The following is a 26,777-nucleotide window of genomic DNA, read 5'->3' as shown; positions in this document are numbered from 1 at the left end:
TCAGAAGTGGTACTAACTACCTGTTTTACCAGTATTTATGCAACCAGTTGATCTGAGGGGAGTAATTCCACTCCCCCGATGCTTCCGTGCACACCTCTCACAGTTCTAAAATGGTTAAAGCAGCATAGATGAGAAATCAGTAGAAGCAGCAGCCCTGTAGTTAGGGACTATTTTGAGAGCCACACCTGATCTCAAAACTCGACTTGGCTGCCCAGAATGCAAATCCATGATACTGTGACCAGATTTGTAGCCAAAGCTTTCCATTTCTGCAGGCATTCCTTAAAATGCCTCTCTCTGAGCCTGACCCACTGCGCCGTTGCCCATTTTTCCCAGCCGAGGAGAAAACTGGAGTTCTTCCCAAGCCAGAGTCCTGATTTAAAAGCCCTCGGGGAGTCTCCCTTAAAGACTGGGTGGGCAGGGATGTTTCTCTTTCATTCCTGCAATAGATACAGTCAGGCCACTACCACGGCACGTTGGTTTTAAGCATGAAGACTTGCTGCTCTTCGCCAGGCGCAGCTGTGCCAGCAGCGGGAGCTGACAGCATGCTGCCCTGGCCTCGTGGCTTGGGCACGCGCAGCGGGAGTGTGGTTAGGGTGAAAGCAAAACCCAATGCCTCCATCATCACATGGACATGATCTTGAGGGAAACCTGCCCCCCCTCTTGTAATAGTAAGTAATTAATGTAATAACACACACTTATTACCAGGCTATTGTTATGTGATGTTCCTTAATGTGTTTTGGCAAGAGCCAGGCGCTGGTTTGTGTTGGTGCGGCTCCAGAAGCACCTCGCCCTGCTGCCGGGGGTGGTGGCTCTGCGGCTGGGCCTACCATGGCCCCCGGGGCTGCTATTTCCCCTCTGGGCCTGCCTAGCTGGCAGTGGGGCAAGGGCCCAGGGCTGGCCTGCAGGCCCTGGGAGCAGGAGCTGGGGGCTGCTGTGGGGCTGGGACCCCCGCCCTGCCGTGGAGGAAGGTAACTGAGGCTGCTCCGCAGCCCAAGCGCGTATCTCGCCGCAGGTTGGCTTCACCTCGCGTTCTCTGGGCAGCCTGCCGCGGCCTGCCCTCAGCCCAGGCCCAGGCACGGCGGTGGGGTCCCTGCGGCCCGCCCGGCACCAGGTGCCGCAGCACGGCCAGCTGTGGCCGCCCCATCACCTCAGCCGGGCCAGCCAGCGGGGAAGGCCGTGGCGCCTCCGCCCGCCCTTAACAAAGATGGCGCCGCCCGACCCTTCCTCCCCCCTCGCACGCGCGCACGCGCGCACGCACACAGGCAGGCCGCGGCCACGTGAGGCAGCTGCGCGCGCAGCCCTGGAAGAGGCGTGGCCGGAAGCGGGGGCGGTGGATGGAGCCGGCGCGGGAGCCGCGCGCGGGGCGCTCAGGTGGGGGAGGGGCGGGGCCGCGCGCGTCGCGGGAGGAGGGGCGGGGGCCTGCCCCTCCCCCCACCCTTTGCACCGGGGCGCCGCCCCCTCAGAGACACCCTCGCCCCTCCCCGGGCTCCGGGCCGCAGGGCCCCGCGGCGGCGGCAGCCATGGGCCGGGGGGCGGCCTCGCGCCGGGGGTCCCGGGGTCTCGGCCCCGCAGGGGTTACGCGTGGGGCTGGGGGGGAGTACGGCCGGCAGCCACGGCCGGGCCGGGCGTCGCCTGGGGTCTGGCCCGGCGCTCCCGAGCGGCCCTTGTGCTAGGCCTCGCGGGTTGCAGCTAGCAGAGCCGGGTCGGGCCCGGGTCTGGGCCTGGGTATTGGCCTGAGCCTGGGCCTGGGTCTGGGTCTGGGTATTGGCCTGAGCCCGGGTCTGGGCCCGGGTCTGGGCCTGAGTATTGGTCTGGGCCTGGGTATTGGCCTGAGCCTGGGTCTGGGTATTGGCCTGAGCCCGGGTCTGGGCCTGGGTCTGGGTCTGGGCCTGGGCCTGAGCCTCGGTCTGGGCCTGAGTATTGGTCTGGACCTGGGTATTGGCCTGAGCCTGGGCCTGGGTCTGGGTATTGGCCTGAGCCCGGGTCTGGGCCTGGGTCTGGGTCTGAGCGCTGCAGTGCAGCCTGTGCCTGCCCAGCTGAGAGTATCAGTCCATTAATAAAGGCCCCAGCGATAGCCATTCCTAATCTTGAAAACAACCCTATTAAACGCTTCAGCCCTTATCTAACCGCTGCTGGAGCGCGTGCCTGGCCAGCCAGCCTTATCTGGGAAGTGAGGGGAAACCATCCTCCTGCGGGCCATGGCTGTCCACTGAAGCGCCAGGTGCCCTTCAGCAGCTTCAGCCCTCAAAGCAGCAGCAGGAATGGAGCACAAGACCCAGCACCTCGCCAGGAGTTGGTCCATTTGTGAACGTGCTTTACAGAGCAGGATTTGCTCCGTCACTGCCTGCGATAGCAAAGGCAAGGATGAAAACACGCAGGGAGGCGACTGCGGCGCGGTCTCAGGCTTGGCTTGTTGCAGCGTGCTCGGCCCTGATGTGCATAGCACAGCCCCAGTGTCTGCTCAGCGGGTTCGTCATCTCAGGCTGAGCCGTCAGGTTGCGTTTTGATGCAGCGTAGGTTTTGTTCACGCACGTGAGCTGGTACAAAAGGCGTAGAAACATTCCTGTTTCTAGTCAGACGCAGACGAAGCGATGCAGGGGCTGCAGCCTCTGCACCAGCAGCTGAAACCGGGCAGGAGTGAAAGCGTCTGCAAGACCCAGAGCTCCAAGACCCACACAAATGGCACTAGGAGAACGGGATTTCCAAAATTCGGTTGTATTTCTTTGGCATCGTGGTCAGAACAGGTTTTTTAATGTGTCTGGAGTATCTCTTATATCTAACAGCAGGTCGGAGAAGTACCAAGAGGTGCCCAAGCCGTTGCTTTCCAAGTGTTCTCGGGACACGGGCAGGAGTAGGTTTCCCAACAGGAATCCTGCACCCCAGCCGGGAGCCGACTGCCGGCTGTGCGGGGGGAGGGAAGGGCTCTGTGGCGAGCGCCTGCTGCCACCGGGTGGTAATCGGTCTCCACTGCGTTTCTACAGACCTCGCTGAATTCCTATTTTCATTTACGTGATAATTTACCCAGCGTCTATTTTGTTCCTATTCGCGTCCTTTTTTTAGCACGGTTTCCAGAGCAAGCAAAACGCAATTCATATCTGAGAGCAAAGGGAAACAAAGAACACGGAGAGAAAGACATCTTTAATTAAGACTTTGCATATTTTCCTACTGAAATATATTTAACCCACTTCTGCCTTTTCATGTTCTTTTTCCATTCGTGCAGGTGCTCTTTCACACAGCACTTTTTGGGGTAGAACCATTGCAGCTCTGACGCTGTGTTCTCTACCAGAATGGTGGTTGTGGGCTGCAGCTTTTTGTAGGCTTCGCTGCTTTCCGTTACAAGGTGTGCTGCGTCGTGACAGGAACAGGCTTTTTAAAGCTGTTTGCTTTGAGCCTTCTTGGCACATGCATGCGAGGCTTTTTCTCTGCTTTTTAAAAATATTTAAAGTGCTGGGACAATTTTTGCCGCTGTGATTTAGTAGGATTTGCAGCTGTGAATGCGATTTAATAGAATTTACAGCTGGGCTGAAGTATCCCCTCTTTTAAAATAACATTGCAGCTTCGTGATTCAGGAGAATGTGCCTCCCACTAGTTGCTTTGTCTGTAGCTGTGAATGCTCTGGAGCAAGAGGAGAATATGAACAAACCCAAAACTTTTGTATGTGGCTAAATAGGAAGCTTAATCCTATGGTTAGGGGCTGGAACTATAAATGAGCATATTTGGATCTTGGGTTTTTGCTTTGCTGATGACTTGCTTTCTGCTCTCTCGTGCAATTTTTAACCTGCCAGGGTTTTTTCTCCATTGGTAAATTGGTAATAGGAAAACCTCAGAGTGCTTTGGGTTTGGGGACCTTTATGTGTTGTAACATGCTGGATCAGAAAGATGGCAGGTGGGAAATAGTGCAGGATGTGGTGTCATCAGAACCTAGCGAGAGCGGTGGGTCTTCTGTTTCTCAAACTGAAAAGCAGTTGGTGGCTGGGGAACCAACGGAAGAAACGTTTTATCTTAAAAAGCTGCCTAACAGACACTGCCTGCCTTTTGTGGCTCTGGGCCAGTAAGTTTTCAGAGCTGGTCCCACAGCATCAATCCAGAATATATGGAAACAAAAGCGGTGAGACTCCACAAAGCGTTTTATATCTTGCAGGTGAGGTTTGCAGGGAAGACGTGGATCAGAGCCACCTTAGCATATGCAGTTTGCTTGACAGGCAGATGCCCTCACTCTGGAGTCCAGGACCCCTGCCAAAATACTGGAAAATTGCAGGTGGTGAGGGTGGAGTGGTGTGAGTGTCACGTCCTGGAGATGCTGCTTCTGACGGATGGAAGGGGTGTGGGGAAACCTGCGTACCTGAGAAAGCACCTTGGCCTTGCTCTGACAGAGCTTGTGGGGTTGGTGCCAAGGAGGCAGCTGAATAAAGCCGTTCTCGGCTTCCCAGGGGCAGAGGCAGGGTGGAGAGCAGGGGAGAGGAGAGAGCGTGCTTGGCAGTGCCTGGCCGGCTGCAAGCCCCAGTCAGCAAACTGCTTATGTGCATGTTATGCTCAGAGTCCGCATTTTAATTCTGTCTCTATTAAAAAAAAAAAAAAAAAAAGAAAAAAGGTTTCAATCCCATTCAGCGCACTGGAACCTGGACGTGCGTGTAGGTGCTTGGCCAAGGCCTGGCTGGAGCTGCTGTTTTTCTGCTGAGGCAGCTGCTGAGGAGGCCAGTGAGCCCGTCTGCTTCTGGTATTTACGCTGGCCTGGTAAGAAACGGGCTGAGACTTCGTGTTATAACGTCTCTCCATCTGCATCCTGGCTGAGGTTAAGAAGTCAGGGAATTCTTTTTTTTTTAATAGGAACAATGTCAAAGAGGTCTTGTGTGTCATCTCCCAGATCCGTGATCTCTTTCATAAGTAACTTTCTTGTTCACAGACATTTGCAGCCCTTTGAAGTGCCTGATAGTAAATAAAGGCACATGATTCACAAACGTGGCTGAAGCCAGAAATACCTTTCTGTTTCTGTTCTCTCTGTTCATCAATTCAGGTTTCCAAAACCAGAGGGAGAATTTCCATGGCATCAGTGACCTACTGAGGCAACTTTTGAGCTGAGAATGGAGCTGGTGAGCAGCAAAGACCCCCAACTCCGAGAGGTCGTGCGGTTTGCAGTGTGCTGCAGAGCCCTGACGCTTCTGCTGCAGGCAAGTCTCCTGTTCCTGAACCAGAGATGCTGCGACATCTGTTGTTCGCTGCTCCAAGGCTTCTCTCCTCAGTTCTGCCTTGTGCACCCTGAGCTAGCTGGTTCTGCTTGATGGGGAAATCATCTTCTCCTTTGGCGAACCAACAGACCAGCTGCATCCAGGGAGGCAGGTTGCTGTTAAGTAAAAAATTACATAGATTGCCTTGTAACTTACAGTGTTTTCATGCTGCTGTTGCAAAAGGCTGGTTTGGCAGCACGAGAGGCTGAAATCTCTGTTTATCCGTGGAAGAACAACAATAAATTCCCCCCGCAGATTCCTCACAAGTCTCATGTCCAGAGGCATCCTCCTCTGAGCATGGGAGAGCTGGGTTGCTCGCTCCATCCTACCAGTGCGTACCGAGACAGGCAGCGAAGAGCGTAGCTGAAACAGCAGCAGCCTGGGAAAGCTGTTGGGCAGCGGGCCACCGGCCAGCTGGCAGGTCGTGGCAGCCCCCGTCACCACCACTGGGTAGGACTGAGTGGAACCATCAGCTGAGATGAAAAGCTCCGTGTTACTGATGCCAGAGGCCTGGTTAGACCAGATGTGTGCTTCATGGTAAAACAGCGGCTTTGTGTGGCTTTTAGTCCCAATTTGTTCAGCGTGGCCTTTTCTCTTCTCTTGGCCAACGCTGAATTCATTGCAGGAGACTCATCCCAATCTACATGTAGTTAAGCTACAAAACTTACCATCTGAGGTTTTGGGGGTTTGGGGTTTTTTTCTTTAAACATATTTTCATTTGGAATTACATTACAATGCATTAAGTTGCACACTTCTTATCTCATGAACTCTCTGGGTTTCTCTCTTGCTTTTTAAAATGTGGTCAGCACTGCAAGCTCCCGGGGGCAGAGGAGTGTGCGTTCTGCTTGCTCATCTCTGGAAAGCAAACCCCTTAACACATGCTGAACCGCAGAGATGACGGAGATCTAGAGACTAGAGAGGGGGCCCAGGAATCAGCTGCTGTCTTCTGCATCAGTTTGCTCTGGGAAAATCTTTTTTCTCTAGTTTTGTCTCCTCTCCCTTGTACATCAGCTAGGACAATAATGCCAAATTCAGGACAGGAGGCTTACCAGCGCCACAGAGGTACCTGGAGTGAGCGTGTGCAGTTAGATGTGCCTGAGCGTGGGGCTGAGCAGCTTCCCCTGCCCAGTTCCACAGGGATTGATGCTGGATATGTGCTAGAGCTTTATTCAGTTCCCATGTAAATGCCTGAAAAGACTGTGTTTGCACCTTTTCACAGTCTTTCAGGCATCCTTACTGCAAAACCGCTCAGCCTGGCTTCTGTGCTGCTGTTGTCCCAGTCTTTAAAACCTGGGAGTCCTCCTGCTCGGTGCTTTCGGTAGGGTACCAGAGGATCTCTGCTGGACTTCAATCCTCTCTTGTTTTTCCAGGCTCTGTTTAACCTCCTGATCCCAGATCACGCTGCAGACGCCTTCTCTCCCCCTCGCCTGTCAGAGCCTGGCCTGTGGGACCTGCTCTTGGAGCAGCTGCTGGGAGGCCTCTCGCGCTGGGATGCAGAGCACTTCCTCTTCATCGCCGAGCATGGTTACCTGTACGAGCACAACTGTGCCTTCTTCCCGCTGTACCCCCTGAGCGTGCGTGCCGTGGCTGAGAGTGCTCTGTGGCCCTTGCAGCGGCTGCTGCGTTTGCGGAGCCGCTTGCTGCTGTCAGCCATGCTTCTTAATTCTCTCTTTTCTGTCCTGGCAGCCGCTGCCCTGTATAAGCTGGGCTGTGTCGTGCTGCAGTGTCGCAGGGTGGCTTTCCTTGCTGCCATTCTCTTTTCTGTCAGCCCTGCCAACATATTTATGGCAGCTGCTTACTCAGAGAGCATGTTTGCCTTCCTGGCATTCAGTGCCATGTGGCAACTGGAGAAGGGGCAGAGCTGGCTCAGCGGACTGCTCTTCTCCCTTGCTTCTGGGGTGCGTGCCAATGGGCTTATTAATGTTGGCTTCTTCCTCTACTCCAGCTGTAAACACTTTGCCCTCCAGCTCCAGGTGGGTTCAGGATCAGTAAGGAAGCTCCCTCTGTTGTGGAAGCAGCTCCTTAGTGTGGGATCTTCAGTGATTCTGATGTGTGCCGGGATTTTTCTACCTTTTGCTTTATTTCAGTGTTACGCTTATGGGAGGTTCTGTGGTCCTGGCATCGGCCTGGAGCAGACTGTTCCCAAGCCGCTGCTGCAGCTGGCCCTGGACAAGGGCTATGGTCTGGCGGCCAGGAATGGGGTTAAACCCCCTTGGTGTTCCCAGCAGTTCCCTGTGGTCTATTCCTATATTCAAGACACTTACTGGAATGTAGGCTTTCTGAGGTATTTTGAGCTCAGACAGATACCAAATTTCTTGCTTGCTTTGCCTGTCACACTTCTGGGCTCGTGGGCTGCCTGGACCTTCATCCTTGCAAACCCCTGGCACTGCCTAACTCTTGGTCTAGAGAGAAGAAAGAGTGAAGAAGAGGGTAAACCAAGAGCTGGATTTTGCTGCCCCGCTGTCTTCGTGTATGTGGTCCACGCCACGGTCCTGCTGGTGTTTGGATTCTTCTGCATGCACGTGCAGGTAGGACATTCATAGCAACACACCAGAGCGATTTCTTAAGGGGAAGGCATCGTGGTGGCTGAGGCAGCAGCAGTCACGGCCTGAAGCTGTCCCAGCTGCAGGACAGCACAGGGCAATGCAGACCGAAAACTTTGCCTTTCCTGTTTCAGAGCGACTTCCACAGAGAGTTTCCAAAGCCAGTTAGTTCCTCTGCTCTGCTGGAGAGCTCCCAAAGAGAGCTCGCCAGGTGCTCCGTGTGATGGGGACACCGGGATGGGGATGGAGGGGTCTGGCTGGCTTTGGGTGGCGTTGGACCTGTGCTTAAGGCCAGGCTTGCCCAGCCCTGCTAGCCAGCTGCTAACCAGGAGGCCAAGGGTCACTGGCGTTTTGGGCTGAGCTTAATGGATGGTAATGAAAGGATCCAGAGCCTGTCACCAGGCCCTAGAAAGTGTCTGAAGGTTTTTTTGGGATGTGGCTATCAGCACTGAAGGTCGGGGGTTCCAGTGGAGAAATAATGGAAGAGTGAGGTTCACATCTCCCTGAAGCTGCTGCCCCTGCCCAGCTCCTGAGCTGGACGGTGACAAGGAGTGACAGTTACCGTGCTTGTCCAAAACCTGGGGACCACTTGACTGCTTACACAACTGTTGTAATAAATAAAGCGGGTTGAGCTGTTTCATTTCAATGTAATAAATCCTAGCACCACGAATTGGGGCTGTATTTCAGTCCCCTTTACCAGCAGCCTGAGGCAGATAGATGGCTTCTTCCACACCTCGGGATCCGGGCTGGTCACAGTTGGAGACCTGCGATTTATGTGATTTTTTGCTCTGCCTGTCGCCTTCAGGTGCTGACGCGGTTCCTTGGCTCCTCCTCTCCCATCCTGTACTGGTTCTCCGCTCACCTGCTTCAGGAATACGAACCTTTACTCTGGAGCGAAGGGACTGATGATCAAATCGTGGCACTCCGCTCTGAGAAGTCTCTTCTAGGTAAACCTCCTGGTTCCTGTGGGAAAGAGACTTCTGAAAACCCCCTTGTGAGGCTGCTGATGAACTGTAGCTTAATTAAGCCCCTCAGCAAATGCGTTCTCTCATTCTTCCTGTCCTACTGGCTTCTGGGACTGATTCTGCACTGCAACTTCTTGCCATGGACGTAGCGAGGGTGTGATTGGTACAGACTGGTGGTGGGGCAGCAGTGCTGATCAGAATTGAATCTCACTTTTTCTAAAAAGCCTGATGTATGTGTAACGGTGCTGTTGTCTCGGTTACAAACGCATTACTCCTCAGTTACTATGTTGAAAGCTGTCACTGCGTGGCCATGTCGGAAACGGCATGTTCTCTTGGCTGTCCTTACTGACGGCCAGAATTCCTGAAGGCTGTCTGGGACGGGGAATGCATCTTGGTCCCTACGTTCTCATCCATCGGGAAACCTCTGGGAAGCATCCTTGGCACAGCGAGCATCTTGTGCAGGGAGGACCCAGCTGCCTGGTGTGAGCCACTCGGACCTCCATGGTCCCTTCTCCTACAGCGTGGGCCATGTCTGGGAGCAGGCTAGCGGAGGGGACCGGGGGGCAGCGCTGGGGGCAGTGGGGGGGCTGTGGCCCTGGCTCACCGTGCTGGCCCCCCAGGGGCTTTGCAGGCAGCGTGGCACTGCTCTGGGCACACGCCTGGCCCCACTACATGCATATGGCTTATTGGGCTGGGGGCGTTGCCCCGGAGCAGGGCTGGAGGTGGGGGTTTGCTGGAGTGGGACTGGGGTGGGGGCTTGCTGGACTAGGGCAGGGGGAGATCCCGGACCAGGGCTGGGGCAGGGGGTTGCCAGACCAGAGCTGGGGTGGGTAGGGGGCTCACCCCCGGGGCTGGGGCTGGGGGGGTGTTGCAGGGCCGTGGCTGGGCAGGGGGGCTCACCCCCGGGACTGAGGCTGGGGGGGGTTCCTGGACCGGGGCAGGGGTGGGCAGGGGGCTCACCCCGGGGCCAGGGCTGGGCAGGGGATTTGCAGGGCCGGGGCTGGGCAGGGGGCTCACCCCGGGGCTGGGCGGGGGGTTTGCGGGGCCGGGGCTGGGCAGAGGTTCACCCCCGGGCCGGGACTAGGGGTTTGCGGGGCCGGGGCTGGGCTGGGGGGCTCACCCCGGGGCTGGGGGCTCACCCCGGGGCGGGGCGGGGCGGGGCGGGGCTGGCGGCGGCCGGCAGGGGGCGCTGCGCGGGCGGGGCGGGGCCGACACGTCCGCCGGGCGAGCGGCGGGGCCGGGCCGGGCCGGGCGCTGCGGCGCCATGAAGGACTGCGAGTACCGGCAGATCCCGCCCGGGGCGGCGGCCCCGGCGCCGGGGCCTGGCACCCCCCCGGCCGCAGCCCCCCCCGGCGCGGCGCGTCCCGGCGCGGCGCGGCGGCCCCGGCGGAAGTGGGAGGTGTTCCCGGGCCGTAACCGCTTCTACTGCGGCGGGCGCCTGATGCTGGCGCGGCACAGCGGCGTCTTCGCGCTCACCCTCGGCCTCATCCTGGCCACCAGCGGCCTCTTCTTCGCCTTCGAGTGAGTCCGTGCTGCGGGCCGGGGGCTCGGGCACCCCCAGGGGCAGGGGGCGCTGGGGTGCCCCCCCCCTCCCTCCCCCCCCCCCCCCCGCTGCTGTGCCAGGGCCCCGGCCCCCCGCGGGTCAGGCCCCCTCCCCTGCTGGGGTGCGGCCCCAGGGGGTCCTGAGCGGCGCCCGGCCCCCCCCGTTAAGCCCCCTCCTTTTGAGGGGAGCCATGGACCAGCTGGCACCCCACCCTGGCGGAGAGAGGGAGGTGGGCTGGGGGCACCCCCCAAGGGAGTCCCGGTATCTCTCCCCACCCCCCCGAGCGATTCCCTGCTGTGCAGCCCCCAGACCCACTCAGCGCTGCTTCCCCCTCGCCTGTCCCCAGGGGTGTCTGTGGGGGGCAGGAGGGGGGGCCCTGGGCTTTTGCTCAGCCTTGGCCCCGGGAAGGGGTTTAACATCCTCCCAGGATGCCCTAAATACAGGTTTCCACCACCCCCCCAGTCTCCGCTCCCAACTGGTCCAGCACCGCAGGCAGGAGACCCCCAGGACTGGAGAACTTTGTCCGCAGAGGCAGCAGGAACAGTGTTTCTGTTGAAGGTGCTTGATAAATTATGAAAATTCTTAGGGGTCCCACCGTGGGGGTCTGCACCGGAGCTCTGCCCCCGTTGTGCAGCAGAGTCTGGGGCAGAGGGAGCTGCGTCTCCCCCAGTTCCCTTCTCTTTTGGAAAGCTGGCCTGGCAGAGCCCCCCACTCCCGCGCCCTGTCAGGGGGAACCACCAGCACCCCGGTACGAGCACCCCGGTACGAGCACCCCGGTACGAGCACCCCGGTACAGGCTCCTGCGCTGCCCGGAGGAGCCGGGGAAGGGGTGCTCCTGGCTACTGACATCTCCGAGGGCTTCTGCTGTCCTGCCTCCCCGTTTCTCTCGGGAGGGGAAGGGAGCTCGTTTTTCCTGCCGCTGTACGAAGCAGGGGGGTCACGCCTGCCTTGGGATCACAGCGTTTTATCTCCGCCAGTCTCAGAGGAAAGCTGCCGGAGCCTGCTGGCGGGGGGATGAAGGTATTTGATCGGATTAAAGGTTCTGAGAAGTCAGATGAGCTGAAAGGGGCAGGCAGTTGTGGGAGGCAGTAACAGCATCCCGACACGAAAACTCCTTTCTTAGTGTCATCTGCGCCTCTTTGACAGCTTTCGCTGCTGCATCCAGAACTAATGGGCAGCACTAGCGCAGTAACTGCTCTGCACGGGGCCAAGCAGAGGACATCTGCTTTCCCCTCCCTTCTTGCCTAGTCACTCTTTTCTTGGTTGGAGATGCCCTGGGGCTTTCCAAGTTGTTATTTTAGCAGTGTGCTCCTGTTGCGTGGGTTACGGTTTGCTAGATGGATAGCGAGTGCGTCTTGCCTGTGTCTACAGTTGATGGGTTTTATGTGATTTCTCGTTGCCTGCTGGGGGAAGGTGGTGTCCAGAGATTTCCCCAGGAATGGGGTGGCAAGAAGCTCCCGTCTCAATTCTGTCCCTCTGGCAGGGAGACAGCCGGGGGGCTCGGCAGCAGCGCTGGTCTCAGGCCGAAGGGCTTTTGTTGCTTGGTGGCCGCTTTGTTCTGGACAGCTGAGCTTGGGAGTTGAAACAAAAGTTGTTTAATCCTCTCAAACTGCCTCCCAGCATTACTGAGACTTGGCACTGCCCGCAGACATCAGGGCTCGAGCAGCTTGTCTGTCTGCGCTCCGCTCTGGGTACTTAGCGGTGCTTATAATAGCAAATCCCTCTGCCGGGCGAGGGACGGGAGGGGGCCTCTGGCACCGTGCTGGCCAAAGAGCTGTGTTCTCTGCTGGCTTCACCTGTCGCGCCGCAAGTAACGGAGCTCCCCTGATGTGGAGCGCGATCGTGCTGCTCCCATCTGTGGGAAAACAGCCCCAGGCCTAGTACAGCCAGCCAAGGAGCGGGCATCGTCTGCTTAGGTGCCTGGTGGCTTGTCACAGCAGTGTCAGCGCTGGAAGGCGTCCTCATCCAAACATCTGGCACAGCATGAAGGGCACGCGAGTCATCCAGAGACAGCAAAGCCGTGTTGAATTGAAGCCAAGTTCCCTCTCAGCTTCACGTGTTGGACCAAATGGGATCGCGTTCGTGCTGATTTTGATCCCTGCTTAGCTTGGGGTGTTTCTCCATGTGTTCTTGATGCTGCTGTTGTAGAAGGTGACCGGGCTTTGGGGCAGCTGACAGGTTTTTGAAATGTGATTCTGGGACTTCAGAAGGGCAAAGAGGTATACAGGGGCTTGCGCTGCTGCCTTTGTGCTGAAGACCCCGTCTTCCCAGTGCCAGTCCAGCGTTTTCTGGGCTGGCTCTTGCTGCTCCAGGGGTCTCTGCAAAGCAGCAGCACTTCAGCCCACTACCCCATAATGATTTGTAGTGTGTAGTGTCACAGCTGCTAGCCAGTTCTGTAGCGATGGTTGGTAACAGTGTAATATTTTTTTTCTTTTTTCTTTTTTTAACAGCTGCCCCTTCCTTGCCAGTCACCTGACCCTGGCCATCCCCATCATTGCAGCTGTCCTCTTCTTCTTTGTCATCAGCTGCCTGCTCCAGACAAGCTTCAGAGACCCAGGTATCCTGCCCCGAGCCACCCCAAGTGAGGCTGCAGACCTGGAAAAGCGGATTGGTGAGACTTCTGTTCCTTCTCCTGTGTTGGGTTCAGTGCGTGCCTGCGTGTATGTGTGTGCACGCACGTGTTTCAGGCTCAGAGAGTCTCCTCTCTTGCGTCGTGGCTCCTTACCAGTTGTCTAGGGGGAGAAGAGGCCAGACCATTAGATTGTGAGGCTTGACAGTGTCTTATGAGTCCCGGCAGGAGAGGTGCAACAGGCTCCTCTAGCGCAGCAGGCAGCGCTTCAGAGAGGAGCCGCAGAGAAGCGGAGGTGGTTTTCGTTTCTGTTCAGTCCCAGCACTTTCCCAGGTGAAGCCCTGTACGGTAGGACGTGGCTGTACCTGTTCCTGCCCTCAGGACAGCACCCGAGTGGGCAGCAGCACTGCCCAGAGCTCGGAGCTTGCAGCCTCACCGTCCTAAAGGTGAATGCCATCAGGGACCGTGTACCAGTGGCTGGGGGAGCACAGAGTCCCCTTTTGAAATCACGCTGCCAGGCTCTCAAAGACAGAGCAGCAATGCCTATGCTGCTCTGTAACGGCACGTTAGTTCCTTTAAAAAGTTTTCCAGACTCTGAGGAATCTGAAACTATACCTTCTTTTGCAAAATATGGGTGGTGAGGATGTAGGATAATTAATTTGGGCATGAATGCTTTTTAAGGTTATGATTTGCCATTGAGCCTGCTGTGCTGCAAGATTTTCTTTGTTGTAATGGTTTCTAACAGTATGCTAATGTTTGTCCCCATCTAAAAACTGCTATGTCACACTGCTTTGGTGGTGGCCGGGAAGGTGTGTGCATCCAGGATCAGGGACCTTGTTGATGTGACCCATGGTAACAAATGCGTTAACAAAGCTAATGTGAGACAGCTTGAATCTGCCCCACTGAAGACAGTTGCGAGGCAGTAATTCTACATCTGACTCTAAAAATCGTTCTAAAATATCCTTAAGAGTGGTTATCGATGTTTCTGTTTGTAAGTGCCTAAAGCAGTAATCTGGCTGCAGTTGCCGCCTCATGTGCCAGCTGTTCCTGTTAATATAATCCACTTCTTATCCTCTTAGCATGCTCACTGTTACATCTCTGTTTTCAGAGTGGGAAAGGTGCTCTTTTAAGAGCAACTAAACTAAAGGAATAACCCCCAAAACTGCAAACACTTTTGCTAGGCAGAGAAACAGTCTTCGGCTGCCAGTCCCCAGTGAATAATGAAACTGCTAACACGCACAGACGTAACTTGCGCTGTCGCTAAAAATCCTCAGTCTCGACCCTGAGGGGGAGGAATCCTCTTGTGCTGCTAACACACACATGTCAAATTTGAAGGAAATCTGCCTGGAGCACTTGAGACCTGCTCGCTGTCCTCCCCCGCTGCGATGGAAATGAGCCTCTTGAGCCCGGCGGTGGCTCCAGCTGCGGGCTGGCAGGTTGCGTGCTCGAGGTGGCAGGGGAGGCTGCTGCGGAGGTTGCTCTGGTTGCTGTAACTCGGGTGCTTACAGCACAGGAGGAACCACACGTGCAATAACAGATTATGTTGCCTCCTTGTGTTGTGATCTGTTGGATGCGCAGAGCTGAGTTGGTGTTACTGGGCACACTAACGCTGCTGCTTTTATGCCTGCTATTTATAAATTGCTTTATGTTCTCAAAGCATTGGGCAGATATTACTTCCTCTTGGCATCCCAGCATCATTGCCATTGAACAGACAAGGAAAGGACATAAATAACGCTGCAAGGAGCTGACTGGAGTTCCTGGCTGCCCGCCGTGCTACAAATCTTGTGGGCTGAGCTGCCTCTTAGCTTTTGCTTAAAATCAGGGGAGCGTGTGCCAATCCCTTACCCTGCCAGGAGGCAGCTTGGGGTGATACCTGAGTTTCGCCTGCAGCAGCCTGACCGTCCCTCCTTGCCCTTGGCAGACAGCATGGGTACCTCTACATATCGCCCGCCAGCCCGCACGATGGAAGTGGTCATAAACAAGTACGTGGTGAAACTCAAGTACTGCTACACCTGCAAAATGTTCCGCCCTCCGCGCACCTCTCACTGCAGCGTCTGTGACAACTGTGTCGGTAAGCCCAGAAAGTAGAAAGGTGCTGGTATCTCTTGGCGGGGCAGGGGAGGCATGTTTTATGCTCCTGGACAAATTGCTTTTGCTTCTTGTAAATGATTGTAAAGCGAGATACTGAGTGGTCTTCCTTCTTCCCATTTGAAATGAAAGCCACACGGGTGCAGTGGCTCAGGGCAAGGGGCAGCACGTCCAAGACTCCCTGTCTCTGCTTTCCCTGCTTCTGGGAGGACAGTCCTGTGAAATGCAGTTAAGGCTTCCACCAAACATGAGGTTTGCCGCAGGCTCCTTGTTGTCTGTGGTCTTGCTGTCACCTGGCTGGTAGAGATGCCGCCGTAGATGCCGGCTGAGCTCCTCTGTGTCCTCTCACTGTGCCCTCAGAGTGTGATGGGGCAGGAGGGAATGAACAAGGACCTGAAGAAACACCTCCGATGGCTCTGTCCAGACGGGCGCAGGCGTGGGGCAGCTGCAGTGGGGTGGGCAGGGAGTTTCCCAGCACAGCCTGGCCGCACCGGAGCAACTTGAACTGGCAACAGGGTGGTGTGTGATTAGGAACGTGCCCAGAGAGTTTACTCCTCATGCAGCTGCTCCTGGTTGTACGTTGTGTGGATGCGGAGGCTGCGTTTTATGCTGCCTTTCAGGGCAGCCCGAGGAACAGCTGACCCACGAGCGGTCGCAGGACCCCAAGGCTCTGGTTAAGAAGTTTGGGAGCTTGCAAGCGTTATGTGTTTGGGAATAGCCGTGGGTGGCGGTGACTCCTCCTTACGCTGGAGAGCAGCCACGGCTGGGGCAGCGTTGGAAGAGGAGCCGTCTGGGGGCAACGGGTGGGCGTCTGCGTGCGGTGGGTTTTGTTTGCGCTGGTGTGCCCCGCAGAGCGGTTGCTGCAGTCCGGGGAGGCTGAAATGCAGCCCTTTCATTAGAAGGCAGTCGGGAGTGTTTCCAGACACATTGCACCTGCTCTGGGTTCCCAGGCAGTTTCTGTGGTTTTAGAGGCGTATCTTTCAACTTTGAAAATTATTTTCTGCCCCGAAGAAGGTGGGGGAAGCTGACGGGCAGAAAGGGAGCAGCGCTGCTGTGTGCACACAGCCAGTCTGCTCGGTACTGGAAAAACTGCCACACTTTCCCTGTTCTCTCTCGGTTTTAGTAGATGTTAACAGTCACAAGGCTTGCGTTTGTGCAGGGTTTGGTGAGTGGAAGGGTTTGGCCTTTGACGAGAAAAAGGGCATGTGAGCAGGCAGCAGTGCTCCGTTGAAACTTCTTGCTGACGTCCTGCTGCGGAGAGGTTCTGCGCTCGGGGTGGCGGGTGGAAGCTTGGTGTGTAGCCCCTGGTATGTGGAGGCTCAGCCGAGTTTGCTCTGTTGTGGCGTGTGAGGTGGCAGGAGTCCTCACGGTGTCCCTTTGTTTCAGAGAGGTTTGATCACCACTGCCCCTGGGTGGGCAACTGCGTGGGGAAGCGCAACTATCGCTACTTCTATGCCTTCATCCTCTCCCTCTCCTTCCTGACAGCCTTCATCTTCGCCTGCGTCGTCACCCACCTCACTCTGCGTAAGTACCATGGGTGCCGTGCTCCTGGCAAGGAAGGCTCGAGGCAGTGCTGGGTCATTGGAGAGAGCCTAGGAAAGATCTGCTTGGTTTACACCAGGCTTTTTGGTGCAGGTGGCCTGAGTAGACAGGATCTCGGGCTGATGGGAACCAGGATCCACCCTGCACTTTGCTGCAGAGGGACCTTGTGGGCTGGTGCCTGGGTTGTCCCCTCCAGAGCAAATGAGCTGGTGGGCGCATCCGCTCTTAACCTGCGGGGAAGGTGACTTGCCCGCCAGTCCCAAAGCTCCTGGAGCCGTGTCTGCACACCGACACTTCTGCAAAGTTACAGGCTGCAGATGTTTGCAGGCAGATTCCCACAGCGGGGTGGCTGCCCGCTGGGGAGTGAAGTGTTGGCTGGAGAGGCCAGGCTGCCTGACGGGCTGTCGTTCCTTGTCCCGTTTTCGCTTTGCAGGCTCTCAGAGAGATGGATTCCTCACCACGCTGAAGACGACACCTGCAAGATATCCTTCTGACGCCACCAGCTGCTCAGGCTGGCGAGCACTGGTGCAGCAATGCTAATCATGTAACGAGAGCGGTGCAACGAGCTCTTCAGAGGGTCACCCCGGTGTGCTTTCCACAACTTAATTTAGTCCCCCAGCTACCTGGTTGGGGCAGGCAGGCATCCCCTCACCTGTAGGCAGACATCACCACCAAGTTGGGAAGGCTTTTAGTTCACCAGCAGGGACCGAGGGTGGGTGACGGACTTGTTTCCCAGTTTGCAGGTTTGGGAAGCAGCTGGAGCTGGTTGTGCCTGGTGGGTGCCGGTGGGATGTTACGGGGAACGGGCAGCTGGCTGGGCTGTTTTGGTGGCCCGGCGTGTGTGTACGCCTCCCAGAGCGGTCCTCTGCCTCTCCTTGCAGGATGGGTTTTGTTCCCAGAGGCTTCCTTGACTTTTCTTTTCACTGTGCTGGAGCTGGTGATTTGTTTTTTCTCAGTCTGGTCTATTTTGGGCCTCTCAGGTTTTCACACTTACTTAGTCGCCTCCAACCTGACGACAAACGAAGATGTAAGTACCTGGATGCTTGTCCTTCCGCCTGGTCCTTCCTAAGCAGAGGTGAGGTTTGCAGGGACCCTCGGCCACCTGCCTTGCCTGTGACAAGCCACTGCAAAGCGAACGGCCCGTCCCCAAGGTGTGGGGGCTGCAGTTTCACGTGGCTGGGGAGGTGTGGGGAGAGCAGCCCACCGTGGCAGGGGGCCGTGCGACACGTGTTTGCTCGGCAGTGTCAGGCCGTGAGGGTCACGCGCTGAAACGTTAGAAGAGTCACGTGTGTGGTTTTTTCCAGTCTGTGGGTGGCCTTGCTTAAAATTAGGAGTTCTGAGATGAAAAAAGGCAGGCTGGGCCCAGAGGTGGGTTTGGGTGTCGGCCTGGGACACGGGTGGTCTGAACTCGGCATCCCCTCCCGCTGGGACCCTGGGCGAGTCCCTGGGGCTCGTCAGTTGCTCGTGCCAGGCACGGGTGGGGGTGGCCCTGAGCTGGGGGGCGCAGGCGCCCAGGGCCAAGTGAGTGGCCGGGGCAGGGCAGATGGGACGGAAAAGCAGGATCTGTCAGATCCTGGGAATCAAAATTCACCCTTCTGGCCAGACCTACCTCTAATCCTTGCTGGAAGCTTCCAGCACTGCAGAAGGCATGTTTGCACCCCTTTTCCGCCCCCCCCCCCCCCCGCTTTTTTTTCTTTTTTTGTCCTTTTTTGCCTTTTTGTCTTTTTTTTGCTTTTTTTCTTTTTTTTTTTCTTTTTCCCTTTTCCCCTTTTTCCGGCGCTTTTCCGGCTTTTTTTTTCTTCCCCCCCTTTTTTTTTTTTTCTTTTTTAAACTTTTCCCCCTTTCCACCTTTCTGTTACGTTCCAAGGTGCTGGCAGAACAGCACGAGGCCGTGCCAGGTGAAGCTAACGGAGGTTGAACCCCAGCACTGGCAGCACCAGGTCCATAGCCCGTGGCCCGTTGCCTCCCTGGCTGCGTTGCCCACGTTGCCAGCCTTATGCTGCAGCTGGGGAGAGGAAGTAAAAACCAGAGGAGGAAATGTCACGGTAAACGGTTGGCTGCAGCCGGGGGCCTGAGGCCAGGTATAGCATCTGCCCACTCGTGTGTGCCTACGCCTGGTGTGACCGGGGTTTCGAAATCAGTCCCGGTGACAGCTGCTCAGGGTGGGGACAGCTGCGATTGTTTCCCCCCGGAGCAGCATGGCCGGGGGATCCCCTTGCTGTTTGTTCAGCCTGAGGAGGCCAGGAGGGACCAGGAGCCAGAGCCCTGCTCTGATGAGCTTTTAGCCTAGGAGGGAACAAGGGGAGGAGGAGGAAGAGGCTGGCGCTGAAGATGGGGACACTGGCGAGTTGCCATGCGCCACGGGGAGGGCACAGCTTTGGAGCTTGCTAGGTGCAAGGCTGAACCTTGGCAGAGGCAGGAGCAGCACGTTGCTGTCTTCTCTGGCTGCCTTTCTGCAGCTGGCCCGCTTGTGGAAGCGAGGGGGGGACATCTGCGGTAAGACGAGCCTTCCACCTCTCAGGCAAGGATTTGAACCAGGTCCATTATCGTGTAACTATCTGCTGTCGCATCGTTCCTATCTTAATCTGTGTGTATCCTTTCCCTTTCAGATCAAAGGGTCCTGGTCAAATAAGAGGGGCTCAGAGTTTGCCAATCCCTACAGCCATAAAAGTATCCTCACAAACTGCTGTGCGGTGCTGTGTGGACCATTCCATCCCAGGTAAGAGTCCTTGACCTCCATGGCGTCGGGAATTGCATCCTGCTCCGTGAGAGGGGCCGTGGAAAGGACAGATGTATCTGTTATGATATCAGTGACAGATTCCGGGGAGACACTGTCAGCACAAACACATCTACTTGGAGGAGGAGGAGGAAACAGCTTCCCAGTCTCTGCAGAGGAAGGGTGCAAGACGTGTCTAAGTAGGAGATGCAACTGTTGCTTCTCCTGTGTTTAAGCTTGATGAGTTCTGGTCACTTTGAATTGTTTCATGGAGCTTGCAGATAAGACACATCCTGCAATTCAATAAGGGGAGAGTAACGGCACCAAAGGGCTCGGCAGTAAATACCAGTAGTAGCGGTACTACTTAGCACGTGGTTTTCCTCCTGTACTCTGAGGGTTGAGCCTGGTGGGAAGCAGCCAGCAGAGATCTGCACCAGGCAGTGGGGACACCTGGGGTTTACAAACACTTAGGGTACCTGAAGTGCTCAGCAGCATCTCGCCAAATGCTCTTACCTGTGAGTTAACCAGAACCAACGTTAAAACAAGGGCAAAGGTTAAAACAACAGTTTGCTGTGGCTGTGAGGAAGCTTTGGGCGCTGGAAGAGGCTGCCCAGGGAGGTGGTAGAGTCACCATCCCTGGGGGTATTTAAAAAACGTGTAGATGCGGCACTTTCGGACGTGGTTTAGTGGTGGACTTGGCAGTGCTGGGTTTATGGTTGGGCTTGATCTTAAAGGTCTTTTCCAACCTAAATGATTCTGTGGTTCCACCTGCGAGCACGGGATTATCGCTGCTTTGTCACGAGAGGGACCAATAGGGCAGAGCCAGGCTGGTGTCCCCCTGTGCGTGGAGCTCCCGGCCTGTCCCAGGGCATGCGGGGATCCTTCAGACAAGTTTATTCAGTGGATCCAGTTTAGATTTATGTGGAGCATCTCAGAGGTGCTAACCCGGTGTAACACAAGAGCAGGGGAGGGTGTCCGAGGCTGTGCAGCGAGAATCGGTGTGTTCGACTCATCTGGCCCTGCTCTCTGAAGTGCCCCCAGGCTTTTTGTTGGATTCGGAGGTGCCAAAATGCCAGTGCTGCCATTCAGAGATGGTAAATCCACAGATTCAGGGAGTCGAGCTCTTTGCTGGGAGGTTGAGAGGAGAACAGCGTTTTGCTCCCGATTCTTTCCTCATTCATGTTGTTTTCCTGTTCTGAAGACCTTTTGCTGGTTCCCATTTGGGTTTGTGGTGACCCAGAGCTTTAGCTGCCCCAAGGCTGTTTGGTGGCTTGTGTGATAAAGTCTGTGGTTTGTCTAATGGGCAGGACTGTGTTACCCAGCGCGCTCCTGCCGACGCTTTGGGTGGCAGCTCCCACGAGGAGAGCCCTCTCTGTGGCTTGTGAGCTCCCTTCTTCGCGGACGGAGTCTCCGTTTCCTTCACTCCTCTCCCCTCGCGCTTTTCCCTTTTCTGTTTTCCAGTTTGATAGACAGAAGAGGATTTATCCAGCCAGATGTCGGGACCCCGTCCAGTCCTAAAAGTGAAATCCCTTCCTTTGGAGCCAAAACTGACACCAGTATGGTAGGAGGCATTCCCTAGCAGTGCTGTGATGTAGCCCAGTGCCTGCTGTGCCTGCACCTTGCTCCAGCCGGTACCTGCCCCTCTTACCATCTCCCTGGCCTCAGGCGGGACAGCCCTGCGATGCGGAGCTGTCGGAGACTCAGTTGAGCCATACGTTGCCTTTTTTTTTTTTTTTTTAATTTTATTTATTATTTTTTTGTTTATTCGTTTCACTGTGATGTGCCCTGTCTGGACTTCAGCCTGGTAAAGCCCAGCAGCGTGCCAGACCCTCAGACTGGTGCAGAAAGTGGAGGGTCCCTGCTGCATTTAGGAAGCAAATAGGTCTGGGGAGCCACCAGACCTCTGAGCCCGGAGCATCTGCTCCAGGGGTGGCTGCGTGTCCTGCCGGGAGTGATGAGGTGGGAAAGGGTGGGAGGTGGGGACTGTTAGATGGTTCCCACGCTGAGCTGGGCTGTCACACCTCGTCTTCTGGTCTGGTGGAGGTGCAAGTCCCCTGCTATCCCTGTTATCTCCGTGAATGCGTCCTGCTCCCCTGTGCCAGCGTGGAAGGGCCGTTCTGTCTCTTAACGGCCAGGTTCTCGCCTCAGCTGCTGCCCGAGTGGCTTCTCTTTTCCAGAAGCTGCTGTGCCTTGGTAAGTTGGGGCTGTTCAGCTGGGAAGACTCTGGCTCCCAGCAGATGTGGAAGCTAGCTAGATGTCTCAGCTGCTGTCGGTCCTATTTTCTGGCTGGTCACTGAGCAGCTGCTGAAGAACTCTTTATGGTTGGGCCCCGCCAGTCAGTAAGACAACATTTTGCGGCAAGGACACAGGTTAGGGTGACCCTCCTTTTAATGGGGAGGAAGAAACACGCAGCGTTCTGTGGCTCTCAGTGTGAGATGCCGGTTGGCCAGGCTGCAGTTGTAAGATTTGGGAACCTTGGCTTGCCAGGAAAGCCCGATTCTGTCCTGTCTGTAAGAGACCAAAAGGCAACAGCAAAGTGTGTGAATTCCTGAGGGTCGCAGCCTTCCCAGGCGGGGTTTCACAGAGGGAGCAGTGAGCTGGTGCTGGTCTCTGATCACCTCACGTTGTCCTTGGTTTGGGTTTTTGGCCGGCAGGCGGGAGCAGGGCTGTTCCCAGCGGCTCGGGAGCGATTCCCCTGTGCCTGGGCTCAGCCGTGAGCATCGTGGGCATCGCTCCGTGCCTGCAGAGACACGGAGGAGCTGGGCCGAGGAGCCAGCTCTGCGTCACTGACACTGGAGTGTGCGTAGGGGAGAGTCACAGACCTTGTTAGCAATACTTGAATCATGTTATTAAAAGCTGCTGGATATTTTTGCACAATTTGTAGGGTGGTTTTTTGGTTTTTTTTCTACGTAGAACGTTTTATATTCGGTGCAGGTAGCGTTGGTTAGCACCAGGGCGGAGGCTTGCAGCATCGAGCTGCCCGGTTAGGTTTCTGGGGGTCACACACGTGTATTTCAACCTCAGGCAGAGGCAGCACGTTTCGGGGGGGCAGCCTGAACCCACCAGCGTCGCGCTTGGCACACAGTGACTGCGCCAGCCCACGCAGCTTGGGGCGCGCTGGGGGACGGTGCAGGCACGAGCATCTCCTGACCTTCTGGCTGGCTGCACAGAGCTCTTGGTGCTCCTTTGCTGTGGCCACCAGCTCTACCTTCCCCACCGAGGTGAGAGCGTGGCGGCAGGTGCTGAATTTCTGCCGGATCCCGGCAGATGGCCCCCGCCACCCGGCCAGATCCCGGTGCTGCTCCGCCAGCCGCCCCGGTCCTGCAGCTTCGTGCCATCTCCTGGGCCAGGTGCTTGGGCGTGTTGCCCGTGTTGCATCCCAGAGGCCACCCTGCCCTTCCCTCCCTGCTTCCCCTGCAGGGGTGTCCCCAGCGGGGCTTGTCCCTGCCCTCAGGGAGCCTTGCCGCTCCCTTCTAGGGCCAGATGTGGGGCTAGGGCGTGAGGAGCGGGGGGGGGGGGGGGGGGATGATCAGGGGTTCATTTAAAACGGTTTCCTTTGTTCCTCAATGTAATAAAATTATATTTTTAAAGAGTTAATTGGTTGGGTTATTATTTTATTCCTTTAAGATAGAAAAGGGCAGGTGCCTTGGTATTTAACATCTGTCAGGTGGCAGTTGGAGTCCATCGCGCCCAGGGCTTGCCTGGAAGCTCTGAAAACCTCCTGCAGGATGGGGCTCCGAGGGATGCTTAGCTGTGACTCGCTGGAGTGAAGGGATATTTCTGTCCCACGTCTCCAGGCTGGACAGGGTCTCATCCACTCGCCCGTCCCCCTCCTGCAGAAGCCGTCACCTCAGCATCCTTTCCCCAGCCCCTGCGCTCAGTCCAGGGCTGTGCCAGGAGCTGTGGTCCCCACTGGCTAACGCAGCCCACGCTGGCCCTGCCGGCTGCTGTCGGGGTAGATAATCTCTGGTGTCTTCCCCAGGAGGATGCCTGCCAGGATTTTGCCATTTCCTGCACAGCCTGACGGGATTTGCCCCCTCCCTGGACGTTAGCCCTGCTTTCTGAGGGTTAGCTGGTAAGGAAGCGCTTTCTTCTCCCTCATCCACTCAAGCGACCCATCTCATCTCCACTGCATGACCAGCTCTGTCCACGGAGCCCGTTACCCTCCAGTTGTGTAGACATCTGTGTGCCATGTCCCCCATCCATCCCACCAGTATCCCACCAGCGTGAGGGGCGGTGAGCCCTGTGTTGTGCCACCTCCGTGCAGGGCTGCGTGGCAGAGGGATTGCCCGCAGCCTTGGGGAGAAGAGGGGGACGGTGTCCCCCAGCTTGGTGCTGGGGCTTGGTACGAGATGGAGCCCCCCCGGTCTGGGTGGTGTGTGTGTGGTGGTGGTTGGAAAACGGTGTGGCTGAGGCTCGGCTCAGGCTTCGGGCGGAGGGTTCGGGAAGCCCGGGAGGTACGTGGTGGTGAGCTGTGCTCAGTGGAGCTGCCCCCATGGGATCGGAGGAAGCCCCCAACTGATGCAGAGATGGAGTGTGTGAGCTGTGGCCTGAGTAGAGGAGTGGGAGCCTGGACCAGATCTCTAATCCGACCCGCTCTGTGGTTCAGGCAATCCCTCCCCTCCGTCCCCCTCTGCCTCTCCTCTCTGTCGCACCAGGTTCCTCCTCTGGCACACCCGTGGCCATGGTAAGTTCCTTCCAAAGCACGTTGTGACAAAGCCCTGCTTCCCTTGTGGGCTGCGGAACTGCCCCTCACCCTCCCTGCTGCACCCCCTGGGCTCCTGCCCACTCAGCTGCCGCGTTCTCGCTGCCGCTGGCTGCCAGCGCTCTCCTGCGTCCTGGGCCATCTCCCCATTCTGCCACTGAGCCTGGTGCTCTGCTCTGCTCTCCACCGCTTCTTGCTCGTGTATTTCTGGCACTAACGCTCTCTTTCTCTTCCTCCCCTCTCCTCTCCCTTGCACCGGGTTGATCCAGCACCAAGAGCCCTGGCGGCCCCCAGCCCCCTGCCCCTCGTGGAGCACCCCACGGGGAGCCGAGACACCGCGGGCAGCACCCGAGACTACAGCCACGACCACCACGAGTGCCTCCGCTCGCCAGGGCTACGCGGCTGCCCCTTCCTCCCTCCCGCCGCAAGAGAGGGGGGAAAGCGGCCATGCACAAGGAAAAGCTTTTCCAACCCCCCTCCGGGAGCCGGGATGGCCGTCCCGCGGGTTCAAAGCTCAAAGCCATACAGCCGTCCCACCCGAGTGCAATAACTGGAGTTCCTGCTGTCTCCTGCTGCTGGATGGACTCACGCCGCCGAGCCCAGGCCGCCAGTGGCTCCCCATAACCACCAGCTTCACCCCCAGTGAAGGTGTCTCCCCTCCCGTAGATGCTGGAAGATAGCGGTTGGCATTCCAGCGGGCTTGCGAAACCAGCGGGCTTCACGCCAGAGCGTTTACAGCTGAGCTGGTGGCATGGCACACTGCGCCCCAGCAGCCCCTCTCCGAGCCGTGTGCGCCAGAGACCCTCCTCTCCGGACGGGAGTTAGTTTGTGGTCAGTTTACCCTTGCAAACCGTCCCCCCCGGCCCGTTCCCCCCTTTCCTGTTCTAGTTTTAGGGGAGGGGGTTCGAGTGCCGCAGCACCTTGCCCAGCCGTGCCGGAGGCTGCAGCCCGGAGCGGGCTGGGAGCAGCGCTGCGGAGCCCAGCGTAGAGCCCAGTAGGATTCACCGTCTATTTATGCCTTTTACTTTTGTAACGAAATAAAAGTTCCTCCTATTTACTGTACGCCAGCGTCTGGCTGCTGCTTTGCCGGCGGAGGGGAGCTGCTCGCTGCAGCTCCTGCCTGGGCATGCCAGTGCTCCACTGGGCGGGAGAGCCCAGCGGAGCCACGGCGGGCTGGGACCCCCCTGCCATCGGCCACGCTGGCCACGGGGCCAGCAACCCAGAGCTCCCTAAAGTCAGCTGTGGCACTAGCCGTGGCCTTGGGGCGAGTCTCAGCCTTCTGTGGCTCTGCACCCTCTTGTACAGCGGCGAGGGCAGGCGCTGAGAGCCGGGGAAGGAGTGATGGGCAGTGCCTGTGGGACCCGGGGCACGCGGAGCACCCCTGGCAAAATTCATCCCTCCTGAAGTGTCAGGAGCCGGCAGCATCCCCACAGCCCAGGGAGCGTTGAGGGTGGGATGGCTGGGTGGGCTGTGAACATCGTTCCAGTGCCACTGGGAATGGCCATGAGCATCCTCTGCCTCCTGCCTGCCGTCACGGAGCCGCTCAAGCACCCAGCCCGCGCCTGCCTGCAGCACTGCCAGCTCCGCTCATGGGGGCTGGAGGCACGCTGGCCTGGGCAGTGTCCCCGGGGCTGGGGCTCAGCTGGGGATCCCCCCCTCCCCAGCTCCTGGTGCTGCTCTTCAGCGCTCAGGGCACCCACGGGTGCTCCGCGGGGTGACGCTGGAGCCGAGCTCACCTGCAGCCTCTGCGCAGCGATTCGGGGCTCTTCCCTTCACCCACCCACCGATTTGCACGAAACCGGTAGAGCAGAATGTTTTTGCAGCCTCTTCTCAGCCCGTTGCAGCCAAAATTTGGCAGCAGCTCAGGCCCTTTGGCGGGGGCTGCCGGCAGGCGCCTGAGCCCAGGCCGAGCCATCGCACACCCCAGCTGAGCTCCATCCTGCCGGGGGTCCTGCCGGGGCCGGGGTCTCCCCACGGAGCCCACCCAGAGCGGAGCCGGCGCAGGATTAAACAGCCCAAGAGCCGCCGGGCTGGTGCGGGAGCAGCCCCAGGTTTTGAAGCCGGGGCGGGGGGCTGCGGACCCTGACCACATACAGCTCTGCTGCTCCAAGGGCTGCCAGGTCAGCCCAGCCCCCACCTGGGGCTGCTGCCCCGTGTTCTCCCGCGGGAAGGGGGTGGGTTTAGAGGAAGGGGCACATTGGGCTGCCCGCTTCGCCCCCAGCCCCTCTATAGACGCTTTTGCATTCGCTTGATGCTCTTAGAGGGTCTCTGTGGCTCTGCCTCCCCCAAGCCGTGTCCGCTGGGTGGGGAGTGGGAGACGGGCGGTGGGCTCCCGTGTGGCCGTTCCCTCGGGAAATGCCTCTTCCTGACTCAGCCGGGCATCACCCGCTCCCACGGCGCCTTACACCCGTCATTGCTGGCACGTGGGGCGGCTCGGGGGGCCGTGGGGCAGCTGGGTGCCCTGGTGCTGCTGCCTCATGTGAGCCCCTCGACGGGCAGGGGTACCCCAGACCCCCCACGTGCCTGGGAGGGGGTGAGCAGCCCCGAATCGCCCTTGTGAAGGTGGGGGGGAGAGCAGGACGGAGGCTGGGCGGGGGGGTGGGTGTCCTGGGCTGCATGCGGTTGGGAAAAGCACCCACAGGTCTTTCTCGCGCCCCCCCCCGTCCCCCCCCCGTCCCCAGCATCCATCTCCCCCCCCCACGTGAGTGAGGTGGGGGGATGCCACGGGGCCAGGCACTCCCGGCCAGGTTGGCACCGGGGCTGTTTGCAGGGATGAGTAAAGCAGCGAGTCATGCTGCTTTAAAAAAAAAAAAAAAAAATCCCAACACCTTTTTGCCTTGGCGCGATGCCGCTGGGCACCAGCTCCACCCTGCCCGCCCCG

General features: G+C 57.6%; 2 protein-coding genes across 14 annotated transcripts; both read left to right on the top strand.

The window, feature by feature from the left end:
* The first annotated feature begins 1,263 nt into the window (after positions 1-1,263).
* PIGV (phosphatidylinositol glycan anchor biosynthesis class V) lies at positions 1,264-8,973 on the top strand. Of its 5 annotated transcripts, none has more exons than XM_056332878.1 (4): positions 1,264-1,371; positions 5,015-5,090; positions 6,596-7,753; positions 8,574-8,973. In XM_056332878.1, exons 2-4 carry the CDS (start codon positions 5,082-5,084, stop codon positions 8,880-8,882), a joined length of 1,476 nt encoding a protein of 491 aa, XP_056188853.1. In that variant the 5' UTR covers positions 1,264-1,371; positions 5,015-5,081; the 3' UTR covers positions 8,883-8,973. The 5 variants fall into 5 exon arrangements, with proteins under 5 accessions (XP_056188853.1, XP_056188850.1, XP_056188854.1 ...); XM_056332875.1 differs by having other exon boundaries at positions 5,015-5,168; XM_056332879.1 differs by lacking the exon at positions 1,264-1,371 and adding an exon at positions 1,961-4,141.
* Positions 8,974-9,945: 972 nt separating this feature from the next.
* On the top strand, positions 9,946-24,958 carry ZDHHC18 (zinc finger DHHC-type palmitoyltransferase 18). Of its 9 annotated transcripts, none has more exons than XR_008820870.1 (10): positions 9,947-10,254; positions 12,727-12,887; positions 14,767-14,916; positions 16,320-16,457; positions 16,909-16,957; positions 17,400-17,502; positions 19,085-19,194; positions 20,653-20,752; positions 23,174-23,266; positions 24,166-24,305. XR_008820870.1 is itself a non-coding variant. In XM_056332399.1 (9 exons), the coding sequence occupies exons 1-9, from the start codon at positions 9,998-10,000 to the stop codon at positions 24,574-24,576; spliced, it is 1,404 nt and encodes a 467-aa protein (XP_056188374.1). In that variant the 5' UTR covers positions 9,946-9,997; the 3' UTR covers positions 24,577-24,958. The 9 variants fall into 9 exon arrangements, 7 of the variants coding, with proteins under 7 accessions (XP_056188374.1, XP_056188375.1, XP_056188373.1 ...); XR_008820869.1 differs by having other exon boundaries at positions 23,174-23,878; positions 24,166-24,303; XM_056332399.1 differs by lacking the exon at positions 23,174-23,266 and having other exon boundaries at positions 9,946-10,254; positions 12,802-12,887; positions 24,166-24,958.
* Positions 24,959-26,777: the final 1,819 nt, after the last annotated feature.

The sequence above is a fragment of the Falco biarmicus genome, chromosome 3 (assembly GCF_023638135.1).
Source record: "Falco biarmicus isolate bFalBia1 chromosome 3, bFalBia1.pri, whole genome shotgun sequence".
Taxonomy (NCBI): domain Eukaryota; kingdom Metazoa; phylum Chordata; class Aves; order Falconiformes; family Falconidae; genus Falco; species Falco biarmicus.
The sequence above is the reverse complement of the archived record's forward strand: the minus strand, read 5'-3'. Positions and strand labels throughout refer to the sequence as shown.